The 12,795-nt window shown below is 34.7% G+C and overlaps 1 protein-coding gene across 4 annotated transcripts in view; it reads left to right on the top strand.

Moving 5' to 3' along the window:
* LOC148944984 (uncharacterized) overlaps nucleotides 1-10,661 on the top strand; it is a 51,630-nt gene extending 40,969 nt beyond the window's left edge. For all 4 annotated transcript variants that reach the window (XM_089098811.1, XM_089098810.1, XM_089098812.1 and 1 more), the window contains exon 4: nucleotides 10,132-10,661. In XM_089098811.1, coding sequence (XP_088954937.1) covers nucleotides 10,132-10,334 — 203 coding nt within the window. In that variant the 3' untranslated portion in view covers nucleotides 10,335-10,661. The remainder of the gene's footprint in view (nucleotides 1-10,131) is intronic.
* Nucleotides 10,662-12,795: the final 2,134 nt, after the last annotated feature.

Genomic DNA, 12,795 nt, shown 5'->3' with positions numbered 1-12,795 from the left:
GACCACTGGGTGGATACGATCACCCCTGGGGGAAGAAAAAAACAAACAAAAAAACAAATAAACACGCATCCGTAATCTTTCTTCTGGGAAAAAATACAAAATTCCACATTTTTGCAGATAGGAGCTTGAAATCTCTACTGTAGCATTCTCTGATACGCTGAATCTGATGGTGTGATTTTCATCAAGGTTCTATGACTTTTAGGGGTTGTTTCTTCCTTTTGTTTGAAAATCAGGCAAATTTTTTCAGGCAAATTTTTTACCTTTTGATGGGTAGGACTAAACTTAATGAAACTTTTATATTTGGAATCAGCATAAAAAATCTGATTTTTTAAATGTATCCATTGGTATTAAAATTCTGTTTTTTAGAGTTTCGGATACTATTGAGCCGAGTCGCTCCTTACTTAAAGTTCGTAACCACGAACTGTTTGATACTGGCTATTTTTGCTCTTATGTGATCAGAGGCACGATTTACTGTATTTGTATATTTTTAATATATTAGCTCATTTTTGCCTCCCTCTCAGACAACCTTTTTTTCTTTTTCTTTTTTGAATTGGCCAGACCAGTGTTGTCACTTTGTTTGTAATAATATTAAATAACTCTACCTTTATCCATGCAAAGCTAAAAAAAAAAAAATTAAAATGAATTATCACAAATATAGAATAGGGGGATGAGCTCCCACCCCTGAAACCCCTTTTATCCACGCTGTTCTTTATTTGTGATATTTCTATTTTAAACAACTATTATGACTCCTGCACTGAGGAGAGTCGGTTTCGATAATAAGGGCTCGTTTAGGTGTTTTCACAATACAGAATAACATGAGATTTTTCTAACTATGAGGGAGGCCTCCACCACCATCAAGCCTAAAATTCCACCCCCCCCCCTCCTAAAATTCCACTTCTTATCACAATGGCTGTCTATTTTAAACGACTATTACTTTTGTAACAAATTCAAATTCAAATTATTTTTATAGCACAAATTCAAATTCAAATGAATTTATTTAGTATAAAAAAAATACAAACAAATTTACAGCGGCCAGCTACAGAAACCCGAAGATTTGTTTACGATGGCTGCAAATCCATTATTATAAAGCTCTACATCCACATAAAAACTATCTCTTTGCGGGGAAAAATCAGCACTTGAACTAAATCAACATAAAGAACATCTCCTGCTCTAAAAGGATTACACTCTAGAAATCTCAAGTGAGAAATATCACATATCATCCTTAAAACATCCACTCAAAAAAAAAAAATATAAGGGCTAACAATAGAATGATAAAATAAAAGTAAAACATTATACGGTAGTTGATTTTTCAGTCTTCTTATCACACCCAATCCTCTTGAAATCTTAACTGCCACAAGATCACAATGTGATTTCCAACATGTGATAACATGTTGGAAATGATAACAATGTGATAACAAAAGAAGAACTCCAGCAAAAGGGAGATCAGGAGTGAAAACCCCTAAACCACATTGATTTGGAAAACTTCTCATGAAGGGTTAAAAGATTCGGGTGAGTGAATTCGGTTTTGAAGCTAAAGCCCCCAATCCCCTTCCCTTAATGAAAAACGGCGTATTGATCTTATTCTCCCACTAATACCTTCTCCCCCTCATTAGTTGATACTCTGCTATTTAATGCCGTAGCTTGTCACTACTGTATAAACGACATGTAATAACCTGTTTTGCATAGATTTACATAGATATAAAGGCATGGGAGAAAATGTTCCAATGCGCAGGGGTATGACTACTGAAGAATAATTACATAAAAAACAAGGTTTTTTCAGCTGAGAGTAAGGAGCAACATTAAAACTCAAAATGAACTGTAATTATTCCGTATATAAAGGCTCTTTTCAATACCTTACTCTTCACGCTTAAGTTTTTAGCACTTAAAAAAGCTTCCTATTCTGATTGCACGGCCCTTGTGTTACAAGAGTCTTTCTTGAAAAATTTGCGACAAACAGTCAAACTTTAGCGAAAAGAGCAAGGTTCTGGGCCGACAGATGATTTGCTTGATTGTATATATTTTTTTATAGAGAGAATTTATTTCAAGCAAACATTTGCCATATTTGCGACAACTGTTGTTTTGTGAAACTGTTGTTGTGTTTGTGTTGTTTTGATTTCTGTTTGAATGAACCTTTTCTTAGTTCTCTAGGACCTCTAGTCCAATACGGTCACTCAATACAAATAAATAAACACACATCCGTGATCTTTCTTCTGAAAAAAAAAAAAATCAAATTCCATTTTTTGTTGATAGAAGCTTGCTCATGAGCGTGATTTTTATTAAGATTGCTGGACTTTTTAGGGATGTTGTCACCCTTTTTCGAAAACTTGCCAAATTTTCTCAGGCTCATAGCTTTTAATGGGTAATATTAAACTTAATAATTATTATATATTTTGAATTAGCATAAAAACAAATTTCTTTTGACGTATCAATTGTTATTATAACCATTTTTTAGAGTTTCGGTTACTATTTGGCCAAAGGAATTAAATCTTTGCTGTGTTGTGATTTCCATCTTTAATGAAAATGAGCACAAATATGTTAGATTTCTGTCTGAATCAGCCAGTCTCGTACCCAATATTTTTTCGGTGGGGTGGGGGGGTGGTACAAAAGGTGGTTTTTTTTTAGGGGGGGTACAAAAACACATCGAAATTTTGTTTATATTCATTTTTGTTCCGTTTTTTTGCGAGTCGGACAAACAATTTGGGGGGAGGCGGGTCAAACCCCCTAATCCCCCCTAAATAATGCCTTGGAATCAGCCCTCTCTTGATCATGTAAAGGTCACAGGCAGGATCCGATAACCTAAGAGAACAATTGTCATCAAATAGCTGAAATTCAGCACTATCTATCCACCGAACTACATTTTTCGAATTTGGTTTGCAATTATTTGTTGTGGTTTGTTTGAAAACACGTTTAAAATAGTTGAAATACGAACATTTGACTATTTCTAAGCATGTTTTGATCATTCACTAAGGAAAATATGAAATTAATGGATCGAATCACGTATCGTATCCTTTTCATACAAGCTGACGCTGCAGCGCTTGTCATATAATGTCATATAATGGTATGACATATAATGGTATGACAGCGCTTGTCATATAATGTCATATAATGGTATGACAGCGCTTGTCATATAATGTCATATAATGGTATGACAGCGCTTGTCATATAATGTCATATAATGGTATGACATATAATGGTATGACAGCGCTTGTCATATAATGGTATATTTGACATGGAACATGACTATTAAGTTTGTTTTAATTTTTTGTTCTAATGCCGTCGTTACTGTTGCTGTTACTGCTGCTCACAGTTTATATAATTAGTTAATATAATTATCTATAACTGTTAATATAATTTTCTATAAACTGTGCTGCTGCTTTACTGTTATTTACTGTTTTACTGCTTTACTGCTGCTGCTTTACTGCTTTACTGTTATATTACACAGTTAATATAATTATCTATAAACTGTGCTGCTGCTTTACTGTTATTTACTCTAGTAGTTTTCTAACAGTTTCCCATGTGCAGAGCCAAAGTTTCTGCTCTAATCATAACCTGAATGACCAACAAGGTCGTTGCTTGTAAAACAAAAGATATGCCTAAACTTTCTGGGCTTGAAGGTTTGGACCCTTTCACCATGAAAGTTTCTATTAAGTTTCCTAATCATACCAGTGAGTCCAGCTTTCTTTATGACGCAAGTTAATGTGAAAACTGTGTGGCTATTTAAATAGTATTTCGATAGTTTGAGGCAAATTACTATTTCAGAATTTCTACCAGATTACTTTTTGGCCCAAGATAGTGGCATCAAAGACCAAAAGGAAGATTCCTGTCTTATGCTTCCAGGTTAAAAAGTGTAGTTTAAAACAGACAGCCAGTAAAAATAACGGAACTTATCGGTTAGCTGGAACACACGCGAGAAGTGAAGTATGGTTAATGCTAATGAAATAAAACAAAATACGATGAAAATATAATAGTTTAGAAACAAATTTCGGCTATATATTTGCACAATAAGGGGGGGGGGGGGGAGGGGTAAATCATAGCATATATTAAATACGTAACCTAACCTATCCTAGATACCCTTTTTTGCCCCTTCAACCACAAAAAACTGAAGTTTAAATATTTTTCATGGAGTGAGCAATGCCTCACTAGGCAGAGAAACCTGTTTTGCGTTAGGATCTTTGTGGTTATATGCGGCTCTTGTCGCGTTTTTTCCAGCCGAAATATGTATTATCTTTATAGTGGTTCCAGCTAACCGACAAGTACCAAAATAACAAAGGGCTTCCGAGATCCAAGATATTTCTATTAGTAACTTCTCTTTTTCTCTGTCATAGCAATCTCATCAATCCCGAAAAGACAGTCGATGCAAGCAAGGTTAATCACTAAACTTCTGAATTTCTGGATACTTTTTTTTTCAAATTATAAAATAATTTAATAATTTTTAAAATTATTTTAATAATTTTTATTAGTACCCCCTTCTCTGCCGAACTTCTTTATAATTGGGCTGTATCTCCCTCCCCCTCCCTGAAAAAAATTCCTACGTGTCTATTACAGCTAGACTTAACCAAAACTTGTTAGATCTTATTGCTAGTTGGTCTCCATATGAATGGAAAAATCTAAGTATTAGTTAGATCTCATTGTGAATCGACCTGTGTAGGCTCAGTTATATAATTAATTCTGACATCTTAATATTCTTTAGCTGTAGGCGAGGTTACTCTAACCCCATCCCGGGAAGTATTCTGCAATACATACCAATTGTTAATCTAGCCACGTGTCACCTGAAGCAGTTCGGATTATATATTATTATACGCATTATAGCAGGGTAGAATAATTAATGGGGTAGTTTAGAATGCAAAGTACGACAATGCCAGACCAACATTTTAGTCATACTTGTAGACATAAGAATGAGTACAGCAAAATAATGCGTCCCGTATGTGATCTGATGATTCGAACTTTTCAACTATTTCAAGTCCAAGTAATTGTACGTAGAAAAGCTATAATCGAACTGATTGTAGACTTAAGGCATAATGTTTTGAAATTAGACAAGATGGAAGTAAAAGATGCGAATGCATAGTATAAGTAGATAGTACTGGGGCAAGGGCGCATCCAGAATTTTAGTATGGGGTTACGATAAAAGCTTTAAGAAACGCATAAAAAAATTATTCATATGCATTTTGTTTTTAAGAGTCGGGCAAAAATTTTTGGGCGGGGAAGTCAAACCCCCTACCCCCTAGATACAGCCTTGACTTCTTGACTAGTGGTCAAATAAGTGTTAATATAGGTTTTTAAAACCAAATTAGCTTTTGTAAAAAAAAGTATGACATTATCAAGGAAAAGTGCATAAATCTAAAAAAGTTAACAAGTTAGGGAAATCGAGTTAAAAAGAAATCTAGTTAAGTAAAGCCCAATCCGTTGTTTGCCCCTCGTTCCCACTTACTCCTACAAATTCTCGAAAAAATATTTCCTACTTTTTAGTCTTGTTTGAGAAAGACTTTTTTTCTTTCGGTTTTTTTTTTAAGTTAGCAGTTTATTTTTATTTAATTTGAGTTGTTTTTTATATTGTCGACTTGGTAAGACTAAAGGCAAAACAGTATAGTCTTATGTAGGAAAACAAATTGTCTTGTCTGAGTTTGGAACCTAAGTTACCACGATCATGAGCAAATGTTCTTTCCGCTGTTTCTTGTATGATAGTGTTTGTTTTATATATTTTCCTGTGCCCAATCAGTCGTGTATTTTTTTTTATTTAAAAAATGGGAAATAAAAAATGGAAGGATTTTGATCTCAAATTATTTCAGTGTATTGGGAAGTTCATGATTTTCCTTTTTTTGCCATGGCCCAAAGTGGCTTTTATTGCAATAAATATCTATCTATCTATCTATCTATCTATACTGATACATTTTGGAAGTCATTGAATAATCGGAAGTGGTCGAAAAATAGCTAAAAAAATTAACGAATTAAAAGGAAAGTAAGTGACTGAAAAGTCGAAGAGTTGATAAAAAGGAGTTGAAGAAAAAGAAAGTATAATACAAAAATCTTTTGTTTTCATCTTCAGATTTACTATAAATTTAATTAAACTGTTATTTTTCGACTAACCGACCAAACTATCACTATTTTATTTAAAATATTGTTAAACTCTTATTAAATTATTTTTGGTAGCGCAGTAGTGATCTCTGCTTTGCAATACAGGACTGGGTTTTAATCTTACCGTAAATTTGTATGACGGGCTTGCGACCTTTCATAGGCAGCGCAATTGCACTGCCTAAGTAATGAACGATGTTGGCAAAATGTATTATTTATTTTTTCCTTTAGACCAGGGCAATTCGTATCGAAGAAGTTTTCGTAGAAACTTCGAAAAGGGCTCATTCAGTTGGAAATTGGAGTGGCTAGTGCCCTTTTTAACAGCCGAAAGTAATTGGAAGGCTACTAACACGCCTTCCACGCCAACCATTACCCCAAACACGTTCAATCAAATTTTTAGAGAGCCATTTTGTTCAACGTAGTTGATTTCCAGATGAAAATTATGCTTTTGAGGAGGACACTCCCCCGCTGCCCTCAGGGCAAGGGTTATAAGTTATGCCCTGGGGGCATATAAAGTTGTTTGTTTTTTATAGAAAACGTTGTTGTTGAAACTTCAAAAAGAGCTCATGCGATTTCAATTCAAAGGGTAGTGATTTTAATAGTCGAATGTGATTAGAGGGCAACTAACCTCCCTCTCACGCCCACCTTTTCCCCCAACACATCCAATTAAAATTTTGAGATAGACATCTTTTTGAACGTAGTTTAAAGGTATGAAAATTATGTCTTTGAGGATGAATCTCCCCCCACAGCCCTCTAGGCAAGGGTTATAAGTTATGCCCTGGGAGCATATAAGGATTTTATAGAAAGTATTGTCGTAAAAACTTCAAAAAGAGCTCACTCGACTGGAAATTGAAAAGGCTAGTGACTTTTTAAATAGTTGAATGTAATTGGAGGGCAACTAAGCCCCCTCTCACGCCCACCATTTCCCCGAACACATCCAATCAAAATTTTGAGATAGACATTATGTTCATCGTAGTTAAAAGGTCCGGAAGCGTAATTTAAAGCGTAGGAAGCGTAATTCAACGTAATTTAAAGTTTTGGAAATTAGGTCTTTGATGATGAACCCCCCTCTCCACAGCCCTCAGGGCAAGAATTAATAGTTATGCCCTGGGGGTATATAAGGTTCTTACAGAAACGGTTGTCGTAAACACTTCAAAAAGGGCTCGTTCGATTGGAAATAAAGAGGACTAGTGCTCTTATTAATAGTCAAAAGCGATCGGAGGACGAATACCTCCCCCTCACACCGATCATTTCCCCATACACTTCCGATCAACATTTTGATATAGCCATTTTGTTGAAGGGTCCAAAAATTATGTCTGAGTATAACGAACCCCCCCCCCCCCACAGCCCTCAGTACTAAGGTTGTAACTTATGCCCTGGGGGTGTAAAAGGTTCTTATAGAAAGCGTTGTCATAAAAACTTCAAAAAGGGCTAATTTTTTTGAAAATTGAGAAGACTATTGCCCTTTTTTAATAGTCAAAAGTAATTGGAGGAAGAATCAACCCCCCCCCTCTAATCCCGTCATTTCCCCAAACATCTCCGATCAACATTTTGATATATCGATGTTGTTCGACGTAGTTGAAAGGTTTGGATATTTGAGGATAACAACCCCCCCCCCGATTGCCCAAAATTCATGGCTTATTTAGATATCAGCTGATATTAGAAATCAGATATCAGCATGTCGTAGGATGAAAGGACTAGAATGGCTTTTGAGTCTTCAACGGAAAGTTAATGTAAAACAGATATTTTTGTTAAAAAAAAACACAAGATAAACTTGTTCTAAAACAAGATTAATAACTGATAATTATATATTATAGCTATTGTAGCTATTAAGGTATTATATTAAGAACTTTATATTTTTGATGTGCTATATTAGGCTATTGATAATTTGAGATAGCCATTTATTCAAAAGCTATCCAAAGATCACATAGCAAGGCCTTTGGGATTGATACAACTCCCAAGAGTCTTGGGGCCAGGGTTGTAAATTCTATCCCGGGGGCATATAAGCTTTTTATTGAAGGTGTGGTTATTTGAACTCTAGAGCAAGCTCATTTGATTGGAAATGTATATCTCTAGTTTCTTTTTAAGAGTCAAAATTGATGTAGGGCAACTACTCCCCCCCTGACAACCGGTTTTCCCCAAATGCATCCAATCAAAATTGTAAGTCAGCCATTTAGTTCATAATAGTCCAAAGAGCATAAAACAATGACTTCAAGGTGGACACAACTCTTCAGAGCCCAGGTGCAAGGATTGTAAGTTATACCCCGGGCACATAAGGTTCTTATGGAACGAATGGTTGTATAAACTTCGAATCGGATGGGGATTTTTTAATCAAAAGACTTTTTGCACAAAATAAGTTTTTCAAAAAAAAAGTACAGAACTCTATTAAACCAAAAATGAGCAAAAAATAAAATCAAATAATCTACCAAGCATACAACTACTATAAATCAGTATCAATAAATAAATGAAACCCAAAACAAACAGAAATTAAAATAAGTCAAACTCAAAACGAGCAGAAATTAATCTGAGTAGGGTTCTAAACCCTATGCTTTCTAAAAGCCAGAATATAATTTGTAATTTACTGAAAAAATTTCTTTTTTCACTTTTATAACTTTAAGAAAACAGAGATTTTGAGGAATAAATATCAGCATATGTATAGAAAATGCATCTAATAGAAATTTTGAGATAGCCATTCTATTCAAAATAATCTAAATATCATATAACAAGGCTTTTTGGGTTGAAACAAACCCAAGAGATTAGGGGCAAGGATTGTAAGTTATGCCCAGGGGGTATTTAAGGTTTTTATGCAAGGAATGGTTGTTTAACTTTAGAAGAGGCTCAGTCTTTCTCCCCTAAAAAGACGATGTCAATATAAAACGAACAGAAATTAATTAATAAAGCTTTTTCCACAAAATGAGTTTTTAAAAAATAGTAAAGAACTCCATTAAACCAAAAATGAACAAAAATAGAATCAAATTATCTACCAAGCATACAACTACTACAAATCAGTATCAACAAATAAATGAAATCCAAAACATAAATTAAAATAAATAACAGTCAAACTCAAAACGAGCAGAAAATAAAGAAAGCGGAAAATAAAGAGCAGAAAATAAAGAGCAGAAAGCATGGGGTTCTAAACCCTAAGCTTTCTAAAAGCCAGAATATAATTTGTGCTTTACTGAAAAAAATTCTTTTAAAGGTTTTCACTTTCATTACTTTAAGAAATCAAAAATCAATTAAGATTTTAAGGAATAAATATCAGCATATGTATGTTAAAATGACAGTGCACATTTTTTCAGTAAATTCATTTGAATTTTTTCAGTAAAGTATTATGCTCAGTAAAGTATTATTTCCAGTAAAGTATTATGAACATATATATGTTTAGGGAGGGGTACCAACGAAGCTTGGGTTCCTCCATCAGTAATTCCAACCTTCACCATACTAGCTAGTGCAAATTCTGTTTATTCTGGGGTGAGTCAGATGCCTTTTTGCCCCCCCCCTTTATCTGCCTCTTCTTGTTGCATTAAATAAAATTTGATATAAGGAAGATCTGGCCCTGGAAATTTTGCCAGGGGGTAAAGGCCCGCAAGAGGAACATTTTTGCTTTCATTTTCTAACTCATCTAAAAAATACGAATACATCATTTCCGTTTGGATTTTAATGATACATTCTGAACACATTTGGATATATTCTTGATATAGAACCTGTTTACCACTAAAAAAAAAATCCTTGAATATTAAAATAATGTCAAACCATTATAACAGGTAAAGTAACATCTATTTATTCTGTTATTCAATAAATCGATACTTGTAATATTATTTTTTTATATAATTATTATAATAACATTGATATTATCTTTCGTAATACTACTTTGTTATATGGACGCCTGAAATATTTATTGATGTTTTCTAATCCCAGGATATTGATAAAATTATTATAATATTGAGATAAATATGAGTATATTAGTAAAGGTATTTTGTCAATATTGAAGAACAAGTGCGACGTTAAAATATCTCACAGGCTTCTAAGGGGGCTAACTTAATTTGCAATTTTTTCTTCTAGGAACAGATCAGGAGACAGAAGATTCTGGTGTAGAGATAGAGAGAGACTCAACTCTTGATGAAAATGAGGAAGATTGTGTTCAAAAAGCCGCTAGCCAATTTACAAGACACCTTTTTGGACTTCGTAAGAGCTTAGAGCATTTGACAGACACTGCAAATTACCTCACGCGAAGGTACCACCTAGAAATCGGTTCTTGTGACTAGCACAATCTTGTCAGTGAACAGTGATTGTGATAGACCGTAATGCCCTGCTTGTTTCTGGTATATCCTTATTATAAGTCTGTGTGATCAATAGCGATTTGTTGTGCTATAGATAGAAGTGACTTGTGCAGTTATTATTTAAAAGGATATTTTTCTATTTTATTGTTGTTTATCGTATTTGCCACGGCTCAATATGATTACTCATGTTAGGAAAGCGGTGTAGCTGTTGGAGTAATTTGATGTCAGATAATGACTTGTTTTATTTTCTTCCCTTTTCTTTTTTCTACTTTTTATAATTCTATTTTAACATTATATTTTTCTTTGATACTTTTTTCTTTAGTTGACTTCAAAAGCTATTTCTGTACTTCTTATTTAGATATGCTTAATCAGAAAAAAAGTAGTACCAACTGTCAATGAGGAATTGAAAGCAATCATATCCGCAGTAAAATATTTGGGGGAGGGGCTATATTTGTTGGCGGGATATGATTAGAATGAAACAAACACAAAATGAACAAACGGCACTGTTTCCCACAAGGGCTTCTTGGCAAGGGGATATAAACCCTTTTATATGCTCTACAATTAGGGCTGTGGCAGTCCACCAAAATTCGTTATGGGATATTTTCCATAAAATAGGTTAAAAGCCTACCTCATCATATTAACGCTCCATCAATTGGTTTAGTTCTCTCACTTCTATCTTATTCGGTGGTGAAGATGTATAGAAGTTAATAAAATACTTTATATCCCCTTTTTCACTCTCATAAATAGTTGGAGAGATGGTACATCTGGTATTGGAAATGGTGCATATGGACTGAAATTTAAGCCCATTCCCCAAGCCCACCCTTTAAGCCCATCGAACTAAATCAATTGGTTCAGTATTTTTACGCTTATCTTAATTGGCGTTCTTGATAGTCTCAATAAATTCCTGGAGATGGCCAACATTGGTGTCGACGAGGCCCCAATCTTAGAACCAAATCGGTAAACCTGGAGGAGCAGAGTTGCGACGCTCTCTACGCCACCCCCGACGTGGCAAGAGCCCCAAGTCAAGTCAGTTGGCGCTTGAAATACATATACATTTTTTTTTTTTTCAAAATTGATTATATCAATTTATCTTTTGCCCTGTCTTAAAGTCCAAAAAAACATATCTTGTACCAGCTCTTGGATCCTAATTTGAGGTAATATATATCCTAAACATATTTTTATAGTTGTTCTACTCTCCTATTTAGTTTTGTGTTATGCAGACTATCACTACTAACAATTCATTACAACATTAGCCGCCTTAAGTAAACCCAGTTGCCAGATTTCCCCTCCGCCCGAATTCGTTCATAGTTACTTTCTTTTCCGCCTTTCAGAAAGTTCTGATTACCTTTAAATCCTTTCTCATGACCTCTTTCCACAGCATTTTGGGGCATCCTGCTTTTTGTTTGGTTCCGGATGGATAGCCAAAAAGGACTATCCTCCAATCTTTACTATCCTAATTTTTTCCTATCTTTTATCCATATATTTTGCCTTCAACTTTCCAAAGAGGCCATGTTTCAAACCCATGCTTGACCACTGCCATTACTGTGGCTTCCACGATTTTAATCTTAGTTAAAAGACTTATATTTCTATTTTTCTAAACATCTTTCAACTCTTTCAACGTCTTTCAAACGTCTTTCAACGTCTTTCAAACGTCTTTCAACTTTAGTAATTCCTTACTGCATCCAACATCTTTACTAATAGCGCAACCCAGGTGTGTAAAGCTATCCACTTGATCGATTTTCTCGCCACCCAACATCACATCTTCACCCTCATTAATTCTTAGTCCAAGCAACTTAGTCTTCCAAACGTTAATTTCCAAACCTATTCTTCTACACTGAATTCTCAAAACCTCCAATAGAGTAATTCATTCACTTCATCAAACGTTGTCTCTAGGACGCGCAAGTCTTTTACATAATCTAAGTATGAGAGCCTTTAGCTTTCATCCTATCTGAGCCCGTGTTCTCACATAGCCTTTCCCCTGCTCCTTTGGACAAAGTCATCAAAATAATCCATATGAACAGAGATGGCCCAAAGCCCCGCTTTGCTCCTGAGCCCATTCAGAACCAACTGCCTGCCTTATTTCCTTATTTTGTCACACCAATGGAATCTCGTGCATAACAATTAATTTAGTTATCTGGTGCATCGTACAAGGATAAGACTTTTTTATCCGTTGAATTCAAATGGTGGTGCATAATCAATAAAACTGAGGACTAAAGGCATCTGATGATTCAGGTAATTCCCTATCATTAATCTAATAGTGAACAATTTGGTCAACACATCCTCTTCCTCATATCACACTGTTCTTCTCCTAATTCTCATTTAAGGCATTTCTAATTCTAATATACATAATCCTGCTAAGCAATTTAGCTCCAATAGAAATGAAGCTATTGCCTCTGTAATTGATGTAGTGGCTCCTATCCAGGGCTTCCATTTCTAGGGAGATTAT

Source organism: Artemia sp. Qi Xiang Cuo, chromosome 13 (assembly GCF_049724085.1).
Source record: "Artemia sp. Qi Xiang Cuo chromosome 13, ASM4972408v1, whole genome shotgun sequence".
Lineage (NCBI taxonomy): Eukaryota > Metazoa > Arthropoda > Branchiopoda > Anostraca > Artemiidae > Artemia > Artemia sp. Qi Xiang Cuo.
This window is presented reverse-complemented; position numbering and strand designations above follow the sequence as displayed.